Here is a 23,597-nt window from a genome sequence, read left to right as displayed (position 1 = left end):
AGTATCAGCATTACCTGTGAGTTTTAAATGCATATTTTAGGGCCCCACCCCAGAGCTATGGACTCAAGAAACTGGGGCTGAGGCCCAGCAACACATGCTTAACAAGCCTCCCCACCCTGCCCCTCACTGACTCAGGCTCAAGTTTGAGAAAACAATGATACAGACTAACATTTCCCACAATTCTGGGAATGCCCTTGCTAAGAGCTATAAGCTTTCATTGCATTTAATAATACTAGAGTTAAGTTCCAGATATTTTTTCATGTATATTGTCTTCCCGAGGCTATAAATTAAAGTCATGTCTTCAACTCTTATCCTATCAGTCTAGAATGGCTCAAACATTTGCAAAAACGTCTTAACTACATATAGCTTGATTTACCTATTGTTGCTTTGAAATAGTACAATGAAAATTTATATAATTTTTTTTCAGGAAAATAACTACTTTTTGAAGGCAGTCTTAACAGATAGGAAAATTATATTTGTTTGTCCTGAGTCAATTCTTTCAAATCTATTGTTTTAGAGTCTTGTACTGGGAAAATGAAGGTGAAGCTTATGGTAGGCTCTGTAATAGTCCCCCGAGATGTCTAAGTCCTAATCCCTGGAACATATAAACATATAAATGCTATGTTACCTTATGTGACAAAAGGGGGTATGTAGATGTAATCAAGGACTTGAGACAGGGAGACTATCCTGATTATCCCGGTGCTCCCGACAATGTCCCTATAAACGGGAACAGAGGGAGACACTATGACCAGAGAGACCATATGACGACAGAGGCAGACACTGGAAGATGCTATACTTTTGGCTCTGAAGATGGAGCAAGGGGCAAAGAACCACAGAATGCAAGGAATGCAGCTCCAGAAGGTGGAAAAGGCAAGAAGACAGTTACTCCCTTAGAGCCTCCAGAAGGAACCAGACTTTCCAGCACCTTGACTTGAGCCCAGTGACACTGATTCTGGACTTCTGGCCTCCAGTACTGTAAGAGAACTGATCTGTGCTGTTTTAAGCCACTAAATTTATGGTAAGTTGTTACAGCAGCAATAGGAAACCAATACAAAACTTTTGACAAGTTTTTATTGTGAAATATTGGATTTAGAAAAAAGTACAAAATGTCAACAGTCAAATGTGTACAGGTACAGTATTTCAATAGTCTATACATGTGAACGGCTTAACAGGTTCACTGCAGAATGCATATTTAGACCAATACAATCTAAAAAGGACTGCAATATTCACAGGCTATTAATACATAAATAACTGGAGCCAAAATGATCCTCACTGGTAAATGCTAATCAATAGCTGAAAACAGGCTAAGAAGCACAATACAGCACACCATAGTATCTCCTTACAGGTCCACGTTGAGAGGGTATCAGGTCATTATGTCAATACACTACAGATTCAGGACTGGGACTCAATTACTAGTTTATACAATTGCAATATAAGTTATAAAACCAGGTCATGGAATAAAGAGAGGGCATTTAATTAGGACTAAATACTGTGAAGCCCCTAAAAGGTTTTAGCCTCCGAATTTACAAAGCTTAATTACTTAGACTGATTTCAATTTTTAATCTTTTACCTAAAAAAACGGGGAAGGGGCACCTTTCTTTTGTAGCAGCTCCAACAAGGTATAAGAACTATTACACAGTTTAAAACCATAATGACCACTGTGGATTGATAAATGGCTATGAAATCAGAATACAAACATTATAAATTTCAAAGAAAGGTAATGACTGTATTATGAATTTAGCAAATCCTGAAAACACTAAAATCTGTGTTAAGAAGGCATTAACTGTTCTTGTTGAGAATACTAAATTTAGGAAGATTATTATATGAAGATTTCATAAAAATACACTGGTTTAACTTTTCCAAGTCTGGCTGATTCAGTATTTTACTATCGCTTGAAAATTATCCTACATTATGTTTTTGAACTGGACAAAGAATTATTTGATATCTGTTTATAATGAATCACTACAGGAATAATCTACTGAAACATGAATAATGCTAAAAATTATTACAATCATCCTGTGTTCCAAGGAAAGAGGATCTTTGATAGGACATTCATAATCAATGCTTGTTTAACAACAAATCTTCAAAACTGATAAAATTTTAAAAGTTTAGTTGAAACAAATTTACCCTTGCCCATAAATTCCTAAGAGAAGTCTTCTACTCTATACAGTATGTATCTAGCAATGCTTGATGCTTTAAAACTGAACTGAAAGTCTGAACTGGCATTTACTAAGTAGAAGATCAATTCTATTACAGGCTGAAAACCACTGGATGAGAACATAATAAGTCAATAACTTCTCCTAATCTATCCCACCCTACCTTAACCTTTCATAGACAATTTTAAAGACTCTGATATAATTTTCTTATAAATAGTGCCTGAATCTTACAGTAGATTCCAATTTATTCAGATAATCACAGATTGATTTAAAAGATACTTAATTTTTTCCAGATTTGCTTTAAACTTACAAATTAAGTATGGTGTATATAAATATTAACTTAGATAACCACATAATATAGGGAAAGCAAATATATGGACCACTGCAGAAAAATTATTAATTTTTAAAAATTTTAATAAAAGAAAAATAAAACATGTAACACATAATATGAACATGAAGCCATATGACATAAAAAATAAAATTATTCTAACAGAAGTAATTTAAAATTAAATCTTTTGAGAAGTATTTTGACATAATAATTCAGTGAATTCAATGACCAACAGTTTCCCATATCACACAGAAATCATAAAATCATCTAAAGTCTAGGTGGATTATCAGTTCTTAATGCAACCTCAAACATTTTACTAGCAACTTTGATTTCCTTTTGAAATAGGCTTCTGTACATATGCATTCATATACAAACATTTATTAAACATGATTTTAAAACAAACTATGTACAAAACATCAGCATTCCTATAAATAAAAACATTAGGTGGCAAAAAGGCACTTGTAAGTAAAAATCTACAGTAGTTTTTACAAAACAAACACATTTACCTTGGATACTGTACAATAAACATTAATTCCTATACCAATAATGAAAATACTAGTTTACTAACTAATGTTAACAATGTAACTTTTAAAAACATATTTACATATACTCTGAAGTCCATTTAATAAAAGCACCATGATTCGCTCCTAAATTCATGTTGATGAAAAGTAAAAACACAATTACCAAAAAACCAGTGTTCACAATTTTTCTTGTTTAAAAGTTTTTGTATTTCTAAATTGAAAACTGTTTATATGAAATCAGCATAGTGTAAAACAAAAAAACAAAACAAAAAGCCCTGCTGCTCTGACTTCTGAAAACCATACCTACTCTATTATTGCATGTTGCATTTTATAAAGAGCACTACTCATGCACTCCTTTACAACTGTTTAATACTATTGCTGGCAAAAAATCTCCTGGATATCAAACAATTAAAAAGTTACTTCAAACCAGTTGAAGTTTAATTTGAATGTTTTACAACTTAAAAAAATGCTGTATATCAGTTACAAAAGTGAATAGGAAACACGCCAATTCATTTGGTGTGCAAAAATATTTTTCCACTACACAGAATTTAAGGGCTTCACAGAATTTTTTTTCAAATTTTACATTTTCAGCAGAAACTAATGAATAACCACTTTCTCAAGGGGATGTTAATATGCTTCCACTTTTGTCAAACTTTTTACCCTTTGACAATGCTGCAACCTGTTTGAGTAGTTCTCTGTTTTTGGCCTGTGGGAGACAAAAACATTTATGATTAAAAATGTTTCAAATATTAAGTCATGCTGAAGATTACTACTTAAAATTTTTCATTGAAACACTAACAGAATAAATGAAAGAGGTAATATATTTACATTCATCTCTTTAATGTTGGATATGTAGAAGAAAAATTCTAGATTGGTTTATTAGACCCCTTTGTGAATGTCAATGTTAATGTAATTGTTGTCCAAAGATATAACTGGTTACAAAAAAGGCAACTTAAAGTGAATCCATTTAAAAGAGGGTCAAAATTTTAAATAGGGAAAAATACTTTTTACATAAAACAAAAACCATAGAGGGACTTCCTAGGGGGCACAGTGGTTAAGAATCCACCTGCCAATGCAGGGGACATTGGTTTGATCCCTGCTCCAGGAAGATCCCACAGGCCTCGGAGCAACTAAGCCCATGCGCCACAACTACTGAGCCTGTGCTCTAGAGCCCATGAGCCACAATCATTGAGCCTGTGTGCTGCAACTACTGAAGTCTGTGTACCTGGAGCCTGTGCTCCACAACAAGAGAAGCCATGGCAATGAAGAGCCTGAACACCACAACGAAGCACAGCCCCCACTCACCACAATTAGAGAAAGCCCGTGTGCAGCAACGAAGACCCAACACAGCCAATAAATGAATTAATTTTTTTTAAAAAAGCTGAAAAATGTTCAGCTTAGAATCCTTTAAAAAGAAAAAAAAAAACCCAAAAACTATGAATATAAGCATTGTTTTTTAACTCAAGCGATAATTTGAGAGGACTGTTTCCAGACAAACTGTACAAAGTCTTTCATTTTGATGTCTACCTATTTATAGAAAAAGCATAAGAGATCCTTTTTGAAAAAGTATTCAGACTTTATCACTTTGCCAAAGGGACTACTCTCTTTTTTTATTCTTTTTTCTTTTCTTTAAGAACTTTTATTGAGATGCAACTGACATACAATAAACTACATATATTTAAAGTGTACAATTTGATTTTTTTTTCTTATTAGTAATGTATATATGGCAATCCTAATCTCCCAATTCATCCCTCTCCTCCAACCCACTTTCTCCACTTGGTGTTAAAGGGACTACTCTCTTAACGATATTAAAAAAACTTTTTTTGAAGCACCCATCAGAACCACCCTTTCTGAACTTTTTTTGTTGTTGTTCCTGTAATTGGCACACAGTTATTTGGTATTGGCTTTGATGTAACTTGAGCAGTTACACATCATCACTGTTTTCAGTTTCACGAAAGGCTGAAAATTCAAAGATTCAAGATTTCATTTTGCCATCAATCTGAACTGAATTTGCACATCATTCAAATGTTCCATCCACCACTGACAAAGACACTGTCCTCAAGCCAATGTGCTATGACGGTAGTGTTTAGTGAGGTGGAAGGTATAAATGGGGGCATTCAGTGAATATTTTCAAAATTTTGATTACATCTATCTCCCTATGTAATCTCTTAACTGTGGAAATGTTAATAATAAAGGACCCTCCATATACACAAATACATTAATGCACAAATGCTTTTCGAGTTTTTGATCCCAAATAGGGAGAATGTTGACAACACTTTGGAACTTGAGCACTGCCCTAAAAATAAAATTTCAGAAGATATCCTCTGGTTTATGCTTGAAAACCATTTTCCTTCACAGGTCTCAAGATTTTTTTATTATTTAGACTTTTTTAATCTCAGTACTTTATCTTCTACTCTAATTTTAGCCTTTTTATGGCACTCTGCCTTCTCAGTGCACCATCTTAAAGCAGTTTCATGGCATATAAACTTTTCCCAGCCTTTGTATTTCCACTCCCCCACCTTTCTCCAACCAAATGCTCTCTAATTAATACCCATGACCTCCAAAATGCAAATATCCTAGTTATCTTACATTTGCAAGTCAAATCATTTTTTAATGTTCAACTGCATGATTAATAGCATTTCTCCATTCCACGATTATTAAATAATTAAGGTGGTAATTAAAAGCTTTAATTTCAAATTCTATTTCAAATTTGGAAAACCATCAAGAATTTAAAAGGATTTTTATTTTCCCTTTAAAACTAAATAGTTTGAGAAACTCAGCGGACAAATCAATGAGAATGCCTGGCAGCTAATGGCAGTCAGTGCGCACACTCATTGTCAACTGGTGTATCACTCAGCTGACCAGTCCTCGTAAACACGGTAGTTATAAGTTGTTTTCTTTTCACTGTTTGTATATATTATTTAATTTATAACTATTATAGACTCACTAGCTTAAAAAAAGGAATCTTGGGAAACAGAAATTTTAAAATACAAATTAATGAAGGGAAAAAAGGGAAATGTCTGCAAACTTGCCTCAAAGTGATCTCTGTCAGATCTGTAAGTTATACAAGTGTTTACACTGACATAGCAAATCATTAAAAAGTTAATTTTCAAACTATCTTTCCTCATTCATCAAGAAGTAAACAAAAAAATTAACAAGTTTATAATTTTCATATTCTAAGTATGAAATACAAGAACTCAAACCTTAGGTATTGAAAGAAGTTTTTCCTTTTAATTCTTTAGCAGCTAATTTTCAATCTGCATGTATATATTCAGTCTCCTAATCAGGTCACTAGTAAATTTATGTGCTGATAATTTATGTAAGAAAAAAGCCTTTAAGAAAAATAAACAGTAAATCAGTTGTTAAATGGAGACAAGTCCAAATCTGTCTCATTCTTATTTCAGTACCTTTAAAATATATTTTATAGTAATATTTAATATATATGCATTAAAAATTTTTATCCCAATATTACTTCTTTATTATGCATCATGCAAAAATCAATTATTTAAGAACTCTTAAGCAAGTTAAGTTAAAAATGTTTGGAAATGCTGGCCTAGGGACTTCTCTGGTGGTCCAGTGGTTAAGAATCCATCTTACAATGCAGGGAACACCCATTCGATCCCTGGTTGGGAAACTAAGATGACACATGCTGTGAGGCAATTAAGCCCATGCACTGCAACTACTGAGCCCACACACCACAACTAGAGAGCCTGAGCTGCAACTAATGAGCCCGTGCACTCTGGAGCCCACGAGTCACAGCTAGAGAGAAGCCAGCGCACCGCAATGAAAAGCCTGTGCACTGCAACAAAAGATCCCACATACCACAACTAAGACCTGATGCAGCCAAAAAATAGGTAAATAAATATTAGAAAGAGAGGAAGAAAAAGAAATAGAGAGAGAGAGAGAGAGAGAGAGAGAGAGAAAGAAAGAAAGAAAGAAAGAAAGAAAGAAAGAAAGAAAGAAAGAAAGAAAGAAAGAAAGAGAGAGAAGAAAGAAAGAGAGGAAAGAGAAAGGAAGGAAGGAAGGAAGGAAGGAAGGAAGGAAGGAAGGAAGGAAGGGAAAGAAATGCTGGCCTAAAGAAAAGAATATGTATATTAAGAATCACAGATCATGCTTTGAATTCTGGCTCTGCCACTTCTCTTTATGTAACTCAGAGTCTATTTTCTCATATGTAAAACAGAAACTTCACTGTCTACCTCAACAGGAGTTGAAAGAACTAATCAAATATACAAAACACTTAGCCTAATACAGTGGCTGGTATATAGCAGGCACTAAAATGTTAGTTCCCTTTCCCTCTTTTCAATTTATCTCCTAAACGAAGGTATATATTTTTTTGGTATTCTTGATATTTTAGACAATTTGGTTTTTTTGTTTGGTTGGCTGGGTTTTGTTGTGGGTTTTTTTGTTGTTGTCGTTGTTGTTTTTTGGTCTTTTGGACAATGTTTTTCTTGTGATGCTTACTGCTTATTTTTCAGGATTGGTAGTTTCAAATGTTTTGAGAGCAATCAGAACAAGGTAAATTTTCTGCGTCAGTGTTCACTTTCTTATCACAAAAAGATAAGAAAAACAGTTCACTATGTTTACGCACTTAGGTAGAGAACCTTACTAGTACATGGTTGCAAAAGGGAGCAGGGTTAAAAGTTAACTGTGACAGAATGTCACCAGTAATAATACAAATGATAAAGGGAAGTGGTCTGACACGGAGGATGAAGTACAAAACCTGAGGAACCTGAGGTGGGAGCCAGTGTAGAACAGAAGAAAGTATAGTTAAACCTGAGTCAGAAGATACAGTTTCTATGTCACTTCTGACTGACTACGTGACCACAGTTTCATCTGTAAAATGAGGATACCACATAACTCAAAGTTACTGAAGGAGCACATAAGACAGCCTATGTAAAATTATGTTGAAAATGCATACTTCTACATAATTATTAGTTACTATTCTATTATATGAAACCTCAGCTACCAACCAAGAAGAGGTGGGCTTAAGATAGCAATCAGGCTGAGATGTCAAAGAGAGGTTCCCCTGTGCTTACTACTACAAAATGAAACAACAAATTGCTCTTTTGAACAGTGAGAAGTACTAAGTTTTATCATATTTAAGTACTGCTCACAGGTTTTCTGTCATGTCATTCTAGATTTATTCATGTTTTGACTACATTACATTAAACCAGAGATCATCATGCAGAAGATTTTGTTTTCAGTAATCATTCAGCACTAATAACTGAATGAGTAAAATGGGAACTACTACTCGCTGGTGGATGAGAAAAAATAATGTACAAGAAGCCGAGTATATAAAATGGGCAATCTCTCAGAACAGTTCCATAAATCATCACTCATTCAACAAATTATTTGAATGCCTACTATGTGTCAGGTTCTATGAAAGTTTCTCTTTGTAACAGTAAGATCAACATTAGGAGTAGGCAACTTGGACCTAGAATTTCAACAGGTCCCTAAATCCACTTTACAATCTTACTCAATTTAAGCTATTTTCAAAGTATGAAGAACACAAAACCAAGAGACAGGAATAACAAATATCCCTTGATGTTACAATGTTACAATGTGAAAAAAAGGGGGGGGGGGAGGCAATATTAATTCCTCCCTTCCCAAGCTGCACTCTTCCATCAAGAACCTGAAGTCTGTGTGCTGCCATCTTCTATGCTTTTAAGACTTAATTCTACAAATGTCAGAATGTATAAATCAATAGAACGTAATTAACTTAGTATGGTCTGATTTCTAAATTTATGAAACCTAGGTGAAAAAAAGCTTTAATAAGGGAATGACCTGTATCTCTGTTGGACGCTTCCCATCTCTGCGTGCCAAACCTCACAAACCACCCTCTTGGTCATTGCGGTGACTCTTGGCATCACCATTCAGTTGTTCTGCATACGGAAACCCTACTGAGTATACTCTGCAGAACTCTGAGGCTGACCTACGTCCTTAGAGGCTCCCCTACGTCCTTAGAGGCTCCCTGCTGTGGATACAGCAGAACCCTATGTGGCACTTTAAAAATCATAGCACAAAGGTTAAAGTGCACTCTTTGGCCTTGCATCTCTGCACATAGCATTAATTTCCTCCACTCAAGGTCCTGTAAATTGGTTTTGTACTCCCACCTCCCCTCCCACTGTCTGGGAGGAAACAGGAACAATAATTGCACAACATACTGAAGATGTTAGTTTCACCTTAGTTTCATGAATCTTATTTTTAATTTTTTGCTTTTCACCTGACAATCAATTGAACATATTTCAGTGATATCCTCTTCTGAAAACCCCATTTGAATTTTAGGCAAAAGTTTTCAGAATTAATCTACTGAATCCCCTATCAAGTGATTTCAAGCAGTAACTTTTAATGGGAGCAGGATTAAAAGGTATTAAAAAGTCAAAATCAAAGCTGAAAATGCTCTAGATATGCATAAAGTAGGGATACCAATACCAGTCTAAGAGAAAGAATACTATTAACCAAGTTTAGCCTCCTTGCCTAACAGTTTACATAATCTCATTTACCTGGAGTTGCTCCACGGTTTCTTTGTGAGCTTTTTCCATACTGTTCATCTTTGTTCTCAAGTTTGACTCTTGGTACTGAAAGTCTGCCTTAAGTTCAGTTAACTGAAAGATTAAAAAATATACACAGATATGTATATATGTGTGTATATATGTATATATACACAAATACACATCATTTTAAATATTTTTCACAATAAACTTACAATTCATTATAAAAGTGGAGAATGTTAACAATAGTTTCCTGAGTTTTGTAACTTATCTAGAATTTCTATTTTGTGAAATCCACAATTCATTACCACTTGGTTTTGGAATCATTGCTATTTTATAGTAAACCTACCATTTTATTCAACTTTTATCTAGGTTAGTATAGATAGACCTCTCTTTGTGTAATAGAAACGTTTCTAAAATTTTGTGTGTAAAATAAATGTCCGTTAAAGCTAATTTAAATATTCTGTTGTTAAGCAAAAAGAATCATAAAAAAATAAGGCACTCATAACTATCCTATTTTTATCTTATGTCAATCCTAAATTTCATATCTTGAATTTGCTAAAGATAAGGTACAAATGTATTAAGATAAATTTAAATCCATTAACCATCAAGGTGGGGAAATGTAACGTAAAATTTACATTTTTTTATATGAATGCCAGAAGTAAAAGCCAACTCAGAATCAAGCACTACTATGGATACTCAGAGATAGGTACATACTACATATTCATAATCACGTCATGTTTATAACTTTAAAAAGAATGTTTTAAATGTTCTCCTATTGCAATGATATGTTTGAAATAGGTCAAACCAGAGAGTCTAGGACCATAAGACAAGTACAGAAGCAGGTTCTACCCTCAAAGATGACCAAACCCCAGCAACAGCAGCTATGAGCACTTACATGTGCCAGAAGCTATAAGAAAGCACTTTACATTTTCATTTAATCATAACCATCATCCCATGAGATGGTATTAATACTCTCATTTTTAAAATGAGAAAATTGAGGCCCAAAGAGGTAAAATTCTGCTCAAGTACACACAGAAAGCATTAGAACTTTTCACTAAACAGATAACATATTTGATATACCTCTTTATCTAACTGATAAAGTCCCAATAAGTACACTTACTTCCTATTTTAGATACCTTTTGTTAATCACTAGCACATAGGAAATTTCCACGGCATTAATTTTCACCATTTATTTGATCTTGATTGAAATAAATACATAATTGGTATATCAAAGACTACATTCAATTACTTTCTTATATCAAAAGAACTGACATTCCATTTACATCTCATTTTCAAGTTAAGACATCAGACCTAATTTTAGATTACAGACTTACTGAACACTGATGTTCAGATATTATTAGAATTCTAATTAGCTCTCAATTCTTAGAATTAAAATTGTGAAATATTTTTTCATATCAGCATTAGATGGCTTAGGTTCCAATTTGGGCTTCTGTGTCTTAAAAGAATCATGAACCACACACATTAACAAGTTACTAAAGAAAGTCTAACAAAACTTGCAATTATCAAGCAAGAGTCAAGATGTAAATCTTAACAGGCTTCAGTGAACCATGCACATACCTTTTTATCTTTTTCTAAAATGGTCTGGTCTCTCTGTTGTAAGAGACGTTTAAGTGACATCACTTCTTCTTTCAGTTGACTTATAAGGACAAAATTGTCTGTTCCCCCACTATCTGCTGACTGATTTATAGAGCTACTAAAAAGAAAAAAGTAAAACACAGTTAAATGAAGTAGAAAGAAAATTAGCAGGTGTTCAAATTGCATAAATTAGACAATTCCACAAACATCCTTAAGGCTAATGCAAAAAAATATGTACCTGACAGAAATGGATGCAACTGGCAAATTACCTTACTAATGGCACACATTACATACACCTGCAGAAATATAATTCAGTATTAGCTTTTAGGGGGTCAATACTTCTAGTGTAAAGCAATAGGCAGCCAATTTGTACAGTAACATCAGCAAACTTTTGGCTAATGAACTAAAACAAAGTCACTCTCATAATACTTTAAAATCTAAAAACATTTTCCAAGCAGGTCAATTTCAATTATCACAATTAGTTTTGTGTTTCACTGAAGAACAATTAAGATAAAGAGAATGCTCTCTATCAGATTTTTTTTTGAAACCCAAATTTATGCCCCAATTAGAACATCGTTCAGTGCCACTTTCTTATTGCCAAAATTAAGTTAAAAATTTTAACTGATTATGTTTACTCTTCTAGGTGACTCAAAGAAGTCAATGTAGAAGATACATGTTTCTATTCTTTTACCTAGTAATAACTGGCAATCAGCCATAACTGCTCAACTAGGTTGAATTTTCACAGCACTAAAGGAATTCATTTTTACCTATCTCCATTAGATGGCTTAGATTCCAATTTGGGCTTTTTCTTTGGAGTTTCATTCTGAATTGCTGCAGAGGATTTATGGCTGAAACCAAACATTAATAAAAATAATTAGAGTAAAAAGGGCAGAGGTATCAAATGAAGTTACTCTTCTTCCCCTAAAGTTTTACTGAACATCAATTTTTTTAAAGCCTAAAGTAACAAAGTTAAATGAATATCACATTTTTAAAAATACATGTCAAAATAGTTCAGAAAATATGTTAACATATTTACCTCTGTTTCCACAGTCCCTGCTCTTGTTCTGGACTCAGATTGCTGATTCTGAAAAATACACAAATGACATCTAATAACAACATTTATTTAACACATCAACATTTTAACAGCATTCTCCCCAATGGAATCAAATGATCTATGTTTATATTCTTTTGTTCTGAGAAAGGCATAATCAACTAAGTTTTCACAATTAACTAACATATGCTGAATAAATCACATTCTAATAAGTTAAATTCTAATCAAATGACTACTAACCATCTTAAGAAAAGTACGATGACAGGTACTGAATTTTCTTTTTAATCAGGGCTTTCATAATTCAATTTAATATCATACTAAGGGTTAGGGTATATGAGCACGAAAACCACAACAGGGTTCTATAATGATAAAGTCTGAAAATCATCATTCTTAGGCTACCCTTACTATTTTAGACAGAAGATGTTTTATCTTAAAGTGAAGGCCTTCCTAATAATCCTACATGGAGATTCCTTTGCAGTAACTCAAGTTGCTCAGAACAGTGTGTCAAGTTGAACCAGGAAATATCTGAATTTCTTTCTTTCCTAGTTTTCCCAAGAATCCTCTCCAAAGTCTCCAGTCTTTCATAAGGCTGTACTCTAGAGCAGTCATGCTGAAAATACTGGGAAATCTCATAGTAACAACTGATTTTACTTTTAGTTGTAATTACTACTACAGTACTACTTTTTTTTCATTATGCCACAATACTAATAACCACTTTATAATTCACTATGAATTGTCCATACTTTTCTCCTATACTTTTGCACTGGCCTTCATTTACCTCTAGCTTATTCATTCAACATGTGCAGGAGTATATCCTGTGTACCAGACACAAAGCAAACTGCTGACCTTTGAACAACATGGGGGTTTGGGGGCACTGATCCTCCATGCAGTTGAAAATCTGCACATAATTTTACAGTCAGCCCTCCATATAGGAGGTGCCACATCCACAGATTCAATGAACCATAGATCATGTAGAAGTGTGGTAAATATTTAGTAAGAAAAAAAAAATCTGAGTATATAAGTGGACCTATGCAGTTCAAACCTGTTGTTGTTCAAGGGTCTACTGTATATACAATATAAGAGATGTTAAAACCTGGGCTGTGTGACCTTTTGCAAGTTCTTAAAATCCCTGAGCTTCAGTTACCTCATCTGTAAAATGGGTATAACACATACCTTATAGGGAATATTAGGATTAAATGAGTTATGTATGTAAAAACACTTAGTACCATGCTAGCATACATACAACAGAAACGTGTACGTTTGTGTGCCTGTGTGTATAAAATTTACTATTGTTTTAGCTGTAGAAGTTTTTTAACCATGTTCTTAAGAATCAGCTATAAATAAATAACAGGCCGGGGAAACAGCAGCTATAAATTCTATCAATCTTAGTTATTCTCTACTTGTGGCAATGAACAGCAACCCTATTGAGGAATTCAGTTGCCATTTTGTTTCTTTTACAAATTTCATTAAAAGCCTTAGCAAGGCATACAATCATACATGAATTAATAGCACTATTCAGACCTCAAAATGAGAAAAATCACATTAATAATGGCTTAAGAGAAACACCTGGAATCTCAGCTTTCTCAGGTGGCTATTCTCACATCCATATTAACCTGAGTTTCTTTCTCTCCCACCCCACCACTATATATCACATGTGAGCTCTTCATAATCATCCTCATCCACTGAACTTAAGATAGACCTCTACAAACTGGTGGCCTAATCACCAAATACAAAATAGTATTTGTATTTCTTAAATAACCAAAAGGAAAATAAAAATCAATCCATTCTCTTTCCCTTTACTTTTGAAACCTCTCATTCTTTCTAAAGATTAAGTTACTGTCACAAAACTTGACCCTTATAAACATAATCTGAGTGTGTCCTTTCACATCATGCTAAAACAAATTTATCTGCAGAGGACAAGGGAAAGGGACATTTCAGTTGAATCTTAGGAGTAGGTCTGACAGTTATCATTATGGTAGTTACTTTTTCATATTTTTTCCTAAAGCGAGAAGCAAAAACAAGGAAGATTTATGTTCCTTTGATCCTTGGGATACAGTGATATAGAGACCACAAGATTTCTTCAGAGTAGCCAAATTAGAAGTCATTATGCAGTCTACCACTGCTATATCCAGAAAGCACCACAACACAGTGAGGCAAATGGAAAAACTGCTAAAGACGCAAACAATCTCAGTGCCTCAATAACAGCCCATGATCTAATCTAATATGTGCTTGCCTATAATTTAGAATCAAATGTTGTTAATTAGACAGAACTACATTATACCCCACAAATATCATGATGTGTTCCTAACTGTGGCAGATATCAGTTTTCCGTAAATGAAACTATTTTCTAACTATCTAGAACTTTAAAAAATCTCTGGGAAATAATAATAAATTCTCCTGAAAATCAGTGTGTATGTCCCTTTCTTCTCCTTTTAATTTTTGTGTCTAATTTGCATTTCAATATTCTTGATTTGTCCATGAAGACTAAAACCACACTTTAAAAAAAAAAAATTTACACACATAAAGGGTTGATATTACTAGTATATAACTTTTCTCCCTAAAGCAATTTAAAAATCAAGTAGTTGTTTATTTTTGAATAGAATTCCTGTCTGTTTTTTAAAAAAGCTAAGTCCTGCTGGTCAAAAAGATTTCTTTCACTTTGGGAAGCTTCAAGGTTTAGAATGCTTCCATCATGGTCACAAATGATGGTGTAACAATCTTTTCTCCAAAAAATAGAAAATACATTTCCTAGTCACTGGTTTAAATTTGTTTTAACTACAACAAGTTAATAGTAACTGAGGTAAATAAATTTTTACAAGTAAAATCCCAACAATTCTTTGAACAAAAAGAGAATATTGAGGCTTTTGATAACATGAATCAATGAAGTATTAATTAACTCTGATGTACTTGTATTCTGACTTCATTATATGGTCACAACTTTATATTGTAGTTCCCTAAATGTCCTATCTTTATGGTAAACAGTTAAACACACTCATGTAATTCTGCACACTGAATAAAGTGGGGAAGCAGCCCTAGACACTCAAGAAGCTTACCGTGTACCATGGAAACCGGACAAGCACATAGCTAGCATTTAAAAAGTTAAACACCAAAATCTGGCATTAAAATGCCAGGGAGGACTTTGGAAAACATGATTTCAAAGTACTTACTTGTGATGGCTACTGCTGTGACGATGGTGATGGTGATGATGGTGGTGATGATGTTTTGAATGATGCTGGTCTTTCTCAGTAAGAGATGAAGAAGATGAATTTGAATGTGAGGATCCTAAGCTCTTCCTTTGTTCTTTTGTCTTCTGTAAAACTCTCTTGTATGATAAAGTACAGAGCCAGCATAATAACTTCCCATCAACCTTTTAAAAGGAAATATTTACATTAGATTAAATGTATCTGTAACTGGCTATAAGTGAAACCAGGTAAGATAAACTGCTCAACTGCTGGTGTGCATGCACGCACTCTCTCTCTCCCACACACACACAGACTGTTGCAAAATGGAAGTAAAAGTAGATCTTTCTGAAACTTGGGAAAATGCTTATTTAGAGGATCATAAAATTAGAAAGGATGATACATGGACTTCTATTAGTTTTGAGGCATTTTTAAATTTGGAGAGAGAAACCTGTTTTCTTATTACTAGAAAATAAGCATAAATTGATGGTATACTTCAAAGAAACGTTATCTAAGCACTAGCCTTAAGTTCTTAAATTACTGTGTAATTACTAAAATGACAAAGTACTTCCCATGACAGCAAAACTATTAATTTATAGAAAAAATGAGAGACTGAATGACATACAGAATCGATTCTCATTTGCAGACTTCGTATTTGCAAATTCACCACCTACCAGCTAAAATTTACCTGCCGCCCCTAAATCAACTTGTAGTATTTTTGCGATCACTCACCCACATGCACAGAATAGCAAAAAAATTTGTGTAGGGACCGCAAATGTTCCCAGCTGAGGTTGAACAAGGTGATGCTCCACTGCCTTTCTTCAGCTCTCATACTGTAAACAAGTATCCTCGCCACAGTCTACTTAGTACCATGCTTTTCACATTTGTGCTTATTATTCGTGACTTCACTGTTAAAATGGTCCCCAAGTGTAGTGCTAAAGTGATGTACAGGGTTCCTAAGCATAAGGGGGCTGTGATGTTCTTTATGTGGAAAACACCTGCTAGGTAAGATTCATTCAGGCATATAGTGCTGTTTGCTATGAGTTCAATTTACTCTATCAACAATATATATTAAGTAAGGTGTCTTTAAACAGAAACATACACAAAACAAGATTAGGTACTGATCGACTGATTTACCAGGTTGTGATCAGAGGCAGGAACCTAATCCTGTACTGCCCGTAGGACCAGCAGTTCAGTGTTCACTAACTGTTACCACAGCAACTTTACAGAACATAACTATCACAAACAAGAGGAGGCCAGTGTTTGCGTGTCAACGGGGAGCAAAAGAGACTTCTTCCCAAAATTATTAAGCCTAAAACTGAGTTTCTATCTTCTATTTGATCACATGAGAAGTGCTAGGGTACATATATTGCTGTGGGGGAACCTGGCGGAGCCCCTCAAAGAGACAGTCATCCTCCAAATCAATTGAAACTGACAGCACGAGGCCTGTGTGAATGCTCAGCAGAGGAATGTCACACACATACACATAATTTCAAGTCACTGTAGGTAGAGAAAAACAAACAGTGGTATAAACTAGGAGCCCCAAATCAAAAGGCACATGACTAACTTTGAATTCTACGTGTAAAAGTGCCATCAGGTATTTTTTCACATCAGCGACTTCAAGTAACCAGCAAAAGGGTAAGGAGCTGAAAAGATTTAAAGGTAGTAATTCTCCCACACCAAATGTTGGATAACCAAATAGTACAGAATAGCCACCACCAATATTTTTTAAAGTACAGTAATCTCAACTGACCAACGTGAATCCACATGTGATGCCAACAAGGAGAAAACATACTGTTCCTGCACTTTCATCTAACCACCTGCTTTCAGGGACCTAAAGAATACATCAAGCTTCAGTAATGTATTAACCATAATAAATTCCAACTTGTTTACGTCTTACTTAATTTCCAGAAGATGTCATAACATAAATAAAACATACCTTTCTTCTTCCTTCCTCCTTCCGATCAAAAGCACATTGTTGTTTGCACTGTTCACAAGTCTGAGGTGGTCCATATTTTTTTTCTGAATTTGTGCAACGCTGACACTTTGTACCAATAAATGCTGCAATTATGTTACAGTACTGACAAGGCTTAGGCTGAAAAACAGATATATATTTTCTTCAATTGAGACATTTTAAAATATTAAAATTTTGCTGCACAAAATATACCCAGTGTACAGGACATATTTTGGGAACTAATTAAGGAAACTAATAGGCAAAAAATTTTCTGTCAAGTATGTTACCCTATCATAGTCAAAGACGTTTACTATGTCTCTATGCATTTACTAACATTTATTGCTAGACTCACTAAACTTTTTGCTACTCTAGTGAATACTTAAATAAAATCATGAGAAATGTATTTATGATTTGCATAGTACATATACAATACAAAAGCTACATGTAAAAAAAGTTTCAAAGAATGAAAACAAAGGTACACACTGATAGAAAAGTTTCATGTATCCAACATTTGGGGGAATGCACTTCTACTAACAATACCCTGTTAGCTTAATTACTATCCCATTTATTCAAAACACATTTAACAACTTTTCGTCATATATAGGTTCAGATGATGCAAGGAACAGGTAAGTTTTCACTAAAAATAAATTGGCACAAGCATATTCAACATAACTATAACAAACATACCTTGATTTTCTTTGATATTCAGAAGACAATTCAAGATTTTAGAAAGCCCTAAGGCCAGCAATTTGACTAATCATGACTGCAATATACCAATAATGACTGTAATACACATACAAGAGTTTGTACTAGGATAACTTCTTGACTTTTCTGACTAAATACCTTAACTGTGCCGCTATACAAAAACTGTCAGAGGTTCTGGGGAAGGGGGAAAGTACAATTATGTAAACTTTATAAATAAGTAGGTTCTCTATAACCAGGAGTTTGCTATATTTGACTCTTTAAATAATAAAATCATAAATTTCACACTGAAATTCAATATATGTAAACATGCACATAATATGACTTTTAAAATGTTATCTTCCCATTAGACTCTCTACAGAAAGTTTCTTTCCTGAAATATTTTGGTACTTTGAAATATTTAAGAACAGAGCAATGCATATTTTTTAAAAGGTTCATCTTTGTGAAAACATTAACTGACCAGTAGCAAAATGAGATGAAAACATAAGGTATACTTACAGTGCCAAACTGCTTCACATTTTGAGCACACTTCTTACAAATTGTATTAGTTTTGCTGAAAAAGAAATCGTATATAGATGATGAAACTTATGCAGCACAATGCTGAACTAAAGCAAGTAGTCAAAATGCACTATCAGTAAAAGTGTACCATTTGCTTTAGTGGTACTTAAAGCTTACTCTAACACAGAGCAAAAATTTTTTAAAAATACAAACATAAGAATCTTTTTAGGGTTCTATACTATCCAAATTTACTCCTCTTAATTAACTTAAATGTTTTCACACATTTTTGCTGTGTATGTTAAATGGAAACAAAATTTAAAAATCCTATTATTTCCTATCTAGTTCCAAAATCCTCACACTTGCCACTATTTACGCACAGCATCAGTGCCTATCTCACCTTCCACTGGCTGCTGTCCACTAGCATGAGGCTCACACCTACTTGTGAAGAAATTATTTGCTCTTCTCTCAAGCTTTTGTGCCTGTACTGAGGCTCTAACAGGAACCACTCCATTAAAAAATAGGTGTTCTTCCACTGGGAACAGGTTACTAGATTTCACCCTTGGAAGATAGTTGCTAACACTACAGACCTCTCCTCAGGTCCATGTCAGCACTAATGTTCTGCCATTTTTTTTAATAGCTTAACAGTAACAGTTTATATTTGCACTTTTCGTTAGCAAGGCTGTACATTTTCCATGCAATAATTTCTTACTTCCTCATGTATAAAGTCTAGCTGTAAAACACCCATTAATTTTTGGTCAACATTCTCTCTCCTACCATGTAGAAAGGGCTTACAACTTAAAATTTGAGAAACCAAACCATTTTATTAAAAAAGCCTTCAATATAAACATGGGATTACAACCCTCAAGTATTTCTTACAGACAATACTTTGTCTTTAACAATCAAAAACTGTTCAATATACAAACCTCTCTTGCTGAAATTCTGATCTGCAGTAAGTACATTTTACAATAGGATGCGCAATCCGACATTCCTGTAATAAGACAATATATTAGTCAGTATCCATCTCAAATTCCAAATTTCACTTTTCTGGTGGAAAATTATTACCCAACCTATTCGAATGCCTAAAACATTAATAAAATCTGTCCCCCAATGTAGACAATTGAGTGATTTACCAAACAAGTGGCAAATTACAGCATAATTCCTTAGGGAAGGTTTAGGTGTCTTTGTCTTTATTAGATGTGGGGGGTACGCAAGAGATAAATTAAAAATAGCTGTCAGGGCCGATTCCAAGGATTGGTTAAATGTGAAACTACTTATTATTTTGCACCGTTGCTCACAGACAGCATCCCGGCTTTAATGGTATGGGAGGAGCTCCAAATCAGAGCATTCTGTTCCCAAGCCAGACGCTTCGCTTTCCTGGACAGGGAAGAAGGATGCCATCAGCTTTGCGGCTTCAGGTTCCTAGCAAGAAAGTGCAAACACCGTCCTCTGCCTCCCGGTGGAAGGAGAGGACAGACCAGACAGAAAACCGAGATGAAAACATCTCCATCCCGGGGTCTCTGCGGCATAGACAGGTGGCTGCCTCACGCAGCCCCACCCCTGAGACCCTTCAACGTTGCTGGGGCCCGGCCCCCTCCTGGGCTGCCTGGAAGAGGGCAGGATTCTGTCCTCCTCTCAGGGGCTTTCCCAGCTGATGACCAGGTCTTCGGATAAGGGGGTCTTTGGGTGAGGAGGCGCGGGCTCCAAACCCCCAAGGCGCCAGCGAAGTGAGAGGGGCTGCAGTGCAGCGGGCACCCAGCTCCCTCGGGCTACGGCCGAGGAAACCCCGCCCGCCCGCCACCCAGCGCCCACGGACCTTGCAGAGCTGCTGGCCCTGGGAGAGCTCCTCGAAGGGATAGCGCTGGGTGCACTTGGTGCAGGCGTACAGGGCCGAGGCCGCCATCCTGCTCCTCAGTCTCCTCCTCCGCTGCCGCCCGCTCCGAGGCGGGGCCCTACGGGGAACTCGGATGCCGCCGCCGCCGCCGCCGCCGCCCGGGCCGCGGGCTCCTCCTCCTCCCCCTCCCCCTGCCTCGCGCCCACCCGAGCCTCGCCGCGAGAGCCCAAGGCCCTGCGGCCGCAGCCGTCTCCCTCCGCCTCTACTTCCGCCCCAGCCCACCCAGTGACGCCGTCCCAGCCGCTCCCGCTTAGGCCCCGAGAGCGGCGGAGGGAGACGAAGCGGATAGTTCGCTGCGGTTTAGCTGCGCGGCAGCGGATCCGCTTCCTCCTCGGCCTGCCTTCCCCACCCTGATTGGCTGGGGAGGCTACTGCGTCACTTGGTCGCTCCGCCCAACCCTTAACCCCCGCTATGCAGGGCGCTCCCACAAAGGGAGGAAGTCGCTGGCCAATAACAGCTCGACGCTGTCAGCGCGCGAAATCTGCTTTAAACTCACCCCGCCCAAAGGTCCCGGTCGCGGCTGTTTCTAGTAGCCAGTCCCAGGTTTGGGTGGGAGCTTCCCGATCCAATTGGGCAGTTGTTTACGAAGGTTTACTCTCTCTCCCTGCTCTTTTTTCCCTTTGGCTGCCATTGGACCAAATCTTTAAGACCCTCCTCATTCTATTTGTTATTGGCCGAAAGGTAAGTACCTCACCTGGAGAGGCGTCCCCGAGTCAAACTCACGCTCTCTCCGGCGTTTAACCCGACGGAAGTCATGGAGTGCTTTGAGCTTCGCATTCCCTTTTATTTCAATCATTCGATTCAATCGCCACTGGAGACCGTACAACCCCTCACCCACGCTTCCCCCTCGAGAAGCCCCGCCCCTGTGCAGCAACCCCTCAAGAGCCACCCGGTAGCCCCCGGCGTTATCGACCCGCTCCGTCCCCGCGACGCGCTACCTTGTGACGTCGCCGCGGGAAGAGGCGGCTTCTCCTACCACCGGAAGACGTCCGCTTTGTTGATTGGCTAGTCAGGACGTCCGTTAGGACGTGTGGCCCTTTCGGTGTGCACTCCGAGGGTGGGCGTCCCTGTTGGGGGGTGTGTGGCAGGGGTTTCCAGACCCGGCACCAGCACCCCAGCCCCTTCCATCAGGGGTTCGGCTTAGGGTCGCCCCTGGCGGGCGGCTCGCGAATCTTGAACAGCACGCGAACCCGGACCGTCCCGGGGCTGCGGAGGTCTGCTGGGCAGGCGGGAAGATGGCGGCAGCGTCGGTCTCTGAGACTTCGGCTTCTCAGTTCTCGGTAAGAAGCGGCTGACGTTCAAATGGGCCCTGGGTCGGTCCTGGCGCCCCTCTGCTTTTTCTCACTCTTCAGAGCGCTCTCGGTCCCGCGGTTCTCGCCCCATCTTGGGACGCGGCTGGGGTCGCCTAGATCGCCCCCTTGCTACCTCGGCGCCCACAGCTCTTCTGCAGAGGCTGCCCCCTTCCGTGGAGACAGGCCGGGCCAGTCTCTCCTGTTTGCGTCTCTCTTCTTTCGACCTAGCCGCCCAGGGTGCAGAATGTTGCCTGGGGTGACTGCCTACACCCTGGCCTGCGGGAACAGTGCTCCTGGGTCACGGGGGTGTCACGGCCCCTCTGGGAAACTCCCCGAGACCAGGTGGGCGCTCCAGTCGGCTTAATTGGCAGCTGTTGCGTTGTACGCAGTTTCGAGTGCTTCTCCTGATTCCTTTGCCGGCAGTGGCCCGTTCCATTCTCGCGGTGACTTAGATCGGTGCTCATCCTACCCCGATCGCGCGCTTTCCACCTCCCACCACATTAGGAAGGCTTCAGTGTGCAAATGCCCTTTTAGAGAAGCGATAAGGGGAGCTGATCTTCAGTATTGTATTGGCCTGTACGGGAGCCACCAACCTGTTCAGTCACTAGTATTTTGTTGAATTGGAGTGGGACCTGTCGTCTTGGGAATAGATAGACTATAAATGTGACTGTGAAGAAGCTCAAGTGGAAGCCATTATCTCTTCATCTAGCAAATGCTGAGTGTCTGGCTCTTAGGTTCTAGGATTACACAGATGAATAGGGGAGAACCCCTGCTCTGAAGGAGCAAAGCGCTGAATAGAAACTACATGTAATTAGGTTATTACACAATACAGTTCAATAAATGCTACCCTGCTAGAATAACCTAGGTGAGAGTGGGTAGTGGTGCTTGGGTAGAGAAGATGGAGCTAGCTGGGTGATGAAGGAATCGGAAATTCTTGCCCCAGGAACAGAGAAGAAAGGATAAAAAGGCACCACAGGCATTTTGGACGATATGCGAAGACAAGTGCTTTCAGAAAACTTGAAATAATTTGAAATGAGCAGAGGTAGTGTGAAGGTAGAGTTAGGTTAGATGAATTGTAAAAATAGTTTGAAATATGAAAAAAGAGGGATAGTGAGGGGAGAAAACAGGAGAATATCAGGGTAATGTTACCATAGAAGTTAACAGGGAAAAGTTTAGGGGGACATTAAAAGCAGAGTCACCTTGGCGAAAACACTTTTCCTCAGTTTCAGCTTTTGGTGACTGTTGTTAAAATTTGTGTTGATGAGGCCAGAAGTGATCTTCAGGATTTCAGCACAAGGAGGGTAGCAAGTTTGTGGAGAGGTCGGGGAAGATTAAGAGGAAGCAAGGAAGGAAACAATTGGAGTTATCCAGAAATTAGATCAGTAAAAGAGAAGACATAAGACAAGCTATTAGACTATTGAGAAGTGTCAGTAAGTAGATGGATGAGATTATATAGGAATTGTGATTAAATTTAATTGGGAGAAAAATAAATAATTAAACATAATTGGGAGAGGAGGGCTTTTCACCACTCTCAAAACAGCACTTGGAGACTGAGCAAGGAAAACTGTAAATGCTGACTTGAGCTGAACTCTGCCAAGGCCACCTAGCTGAGAGTGGTTACTGGGGTGTGGCCAACCCTTAGTGTTTAAGGTAACCTGGACAAAAAGCCTATAGAGTATTTAATAGGAGAGCATGTGTATTTTTATATACTAAGTTCAGCTTTAAGTGGATACTGAATATCCAGAGTACACTGAGAATATATTAAGGACCCTTTACAAATCAAAGTATCACTTTCTTAACTTGACCAGCTAAATCAAAATGTCTGGTTTGGAAATCAGTATGTCTCAAAACAAAAATGACTAAATTTATCAGTGAATAAGAAATGGTTCTGCTTAGAGACTTTAACTGTCCTGTCAGAAATAAGGCTGACATTTC

At 37.4% G+C, this 23,597-nt stretch overlaps 2 protein-coding genes across 4 annotated transcripts in view; one reads left to right on the top strand and one right to left on the bottom strand.

The window, feature by feature from the left end:
• Nucleotides 1-1,069: 1,069 nt before the first annotated feature.
• FAM76B (family with sequence similarity 76 member B) lies at nt 1,070-21,023 on the bottom strand. Of its 3 annotated transcripts, XM_057748452.1 has the most exons (11): nt 20,293-21,023; nt 19,403-19,467; nt 18,480-18,534; nt 17,265-17,420; nt 15,314-15,513; nt 12,132-12,179; nt 11,863-11,943; nt 11,078-11,213; nt 9,509-9,610; nt 6,209-6,337; nt 1,070-3,711 (listed from the first exon to the last, which is right to left on the bottom strand). In XM_057748452.1, the coding sequence occupies exons 1-10, from the start codon at nt 20,377-20,379 to the stop codon at nt 6,251-6,253; spliced, it is 1,017 nt and encodes a 338-aa protein (XP_057604435.1). In that variant the 5' UTR covers nt 20,380-21,023; the 3' UTR covers nt 1,070-3,711; nt 6,209-6,250. The 3 variants fall into 3 exon arrangements, with proteins under 3 accessions (XP_057604435.1, XP_057604434.1, XP_057604433.1); XM_057748451.1 differs by lacking the exon at nt 6,209-6,337 and having other exon boundaries at nt 11,078-11,210; nt 20,293-21,019; XM_057748450.1 differs by lacking the exon at nt 6,209-6,337 and having other exon boundaries at nt 20,293-20,946.
• A 113-nt stretch (nt 21,024-21,136) lies between these two features.
• The window catches only part of CEP57 (centrosomal protein 57), a 44,191-nt gene continuing 41,730 nt past the window's right edge, over nt 21,137-23,597 (top strand). Inside the window, exon 1 of the mRNA XM_057748449.1 lies at nt 21,137-21,650. Within this exon, the coding sequence (XP_057604432.1) occupies nt 21,606-21,650 (45 nt within the window). The 5' untranslated portion in view covers nt 21,137-21,605. The remainder of the gene's footprint in view (nt 21,651-23,597) is intronic.

The sequence above is a fragment of the Hippopotamus amphibius genome, chromosome 9 (assembly GCF_030028045.1).
Source record: "Hippopotamus amphibius kiboko isolate mHipAmp2 chromosome 9, mHipAmp2.hap2, whole genome shotgun sequence".
Taxonomy (NCBI): domain Eukaryota; kingdom Metazoa; phylum Chordata; class Mammalia; order Artiodactyla; family Hippopotamidae; genus Hippopotamus; species Hippopotamus amphibius.
The sequence above is the reverse complement of the archived record's forward strand: the minus strand, read 5'-3'. Positions and strand labels throughout refer to the sequence as shown.

Excerpts from the sequence above, each read along its gene's own strand:
- FAM76B (XM_057748450.1), bottom strand. The coding sequence starts at position 20,379 with ATGGCGGCCTCGGCCCTGTACGCCTGCACCAAGTGCACCCAGCGCTAT. Across the intron at positions 18,535-19,402 it reads TCAGAATTTCAGCAAGAGAG|CAAAACTAATACAATTTGTA; the intron begins GTTTGTATATTG and ends TTTCTTTTTCAG. Across the intron at positions 11,944-12,131 it reads CAGGGACTGTGGAAACAGAG|CCATAAATCCTCTGCAGCAA; the intron begins GTAAATATGTTA and ends GTTTGGTTTCAG.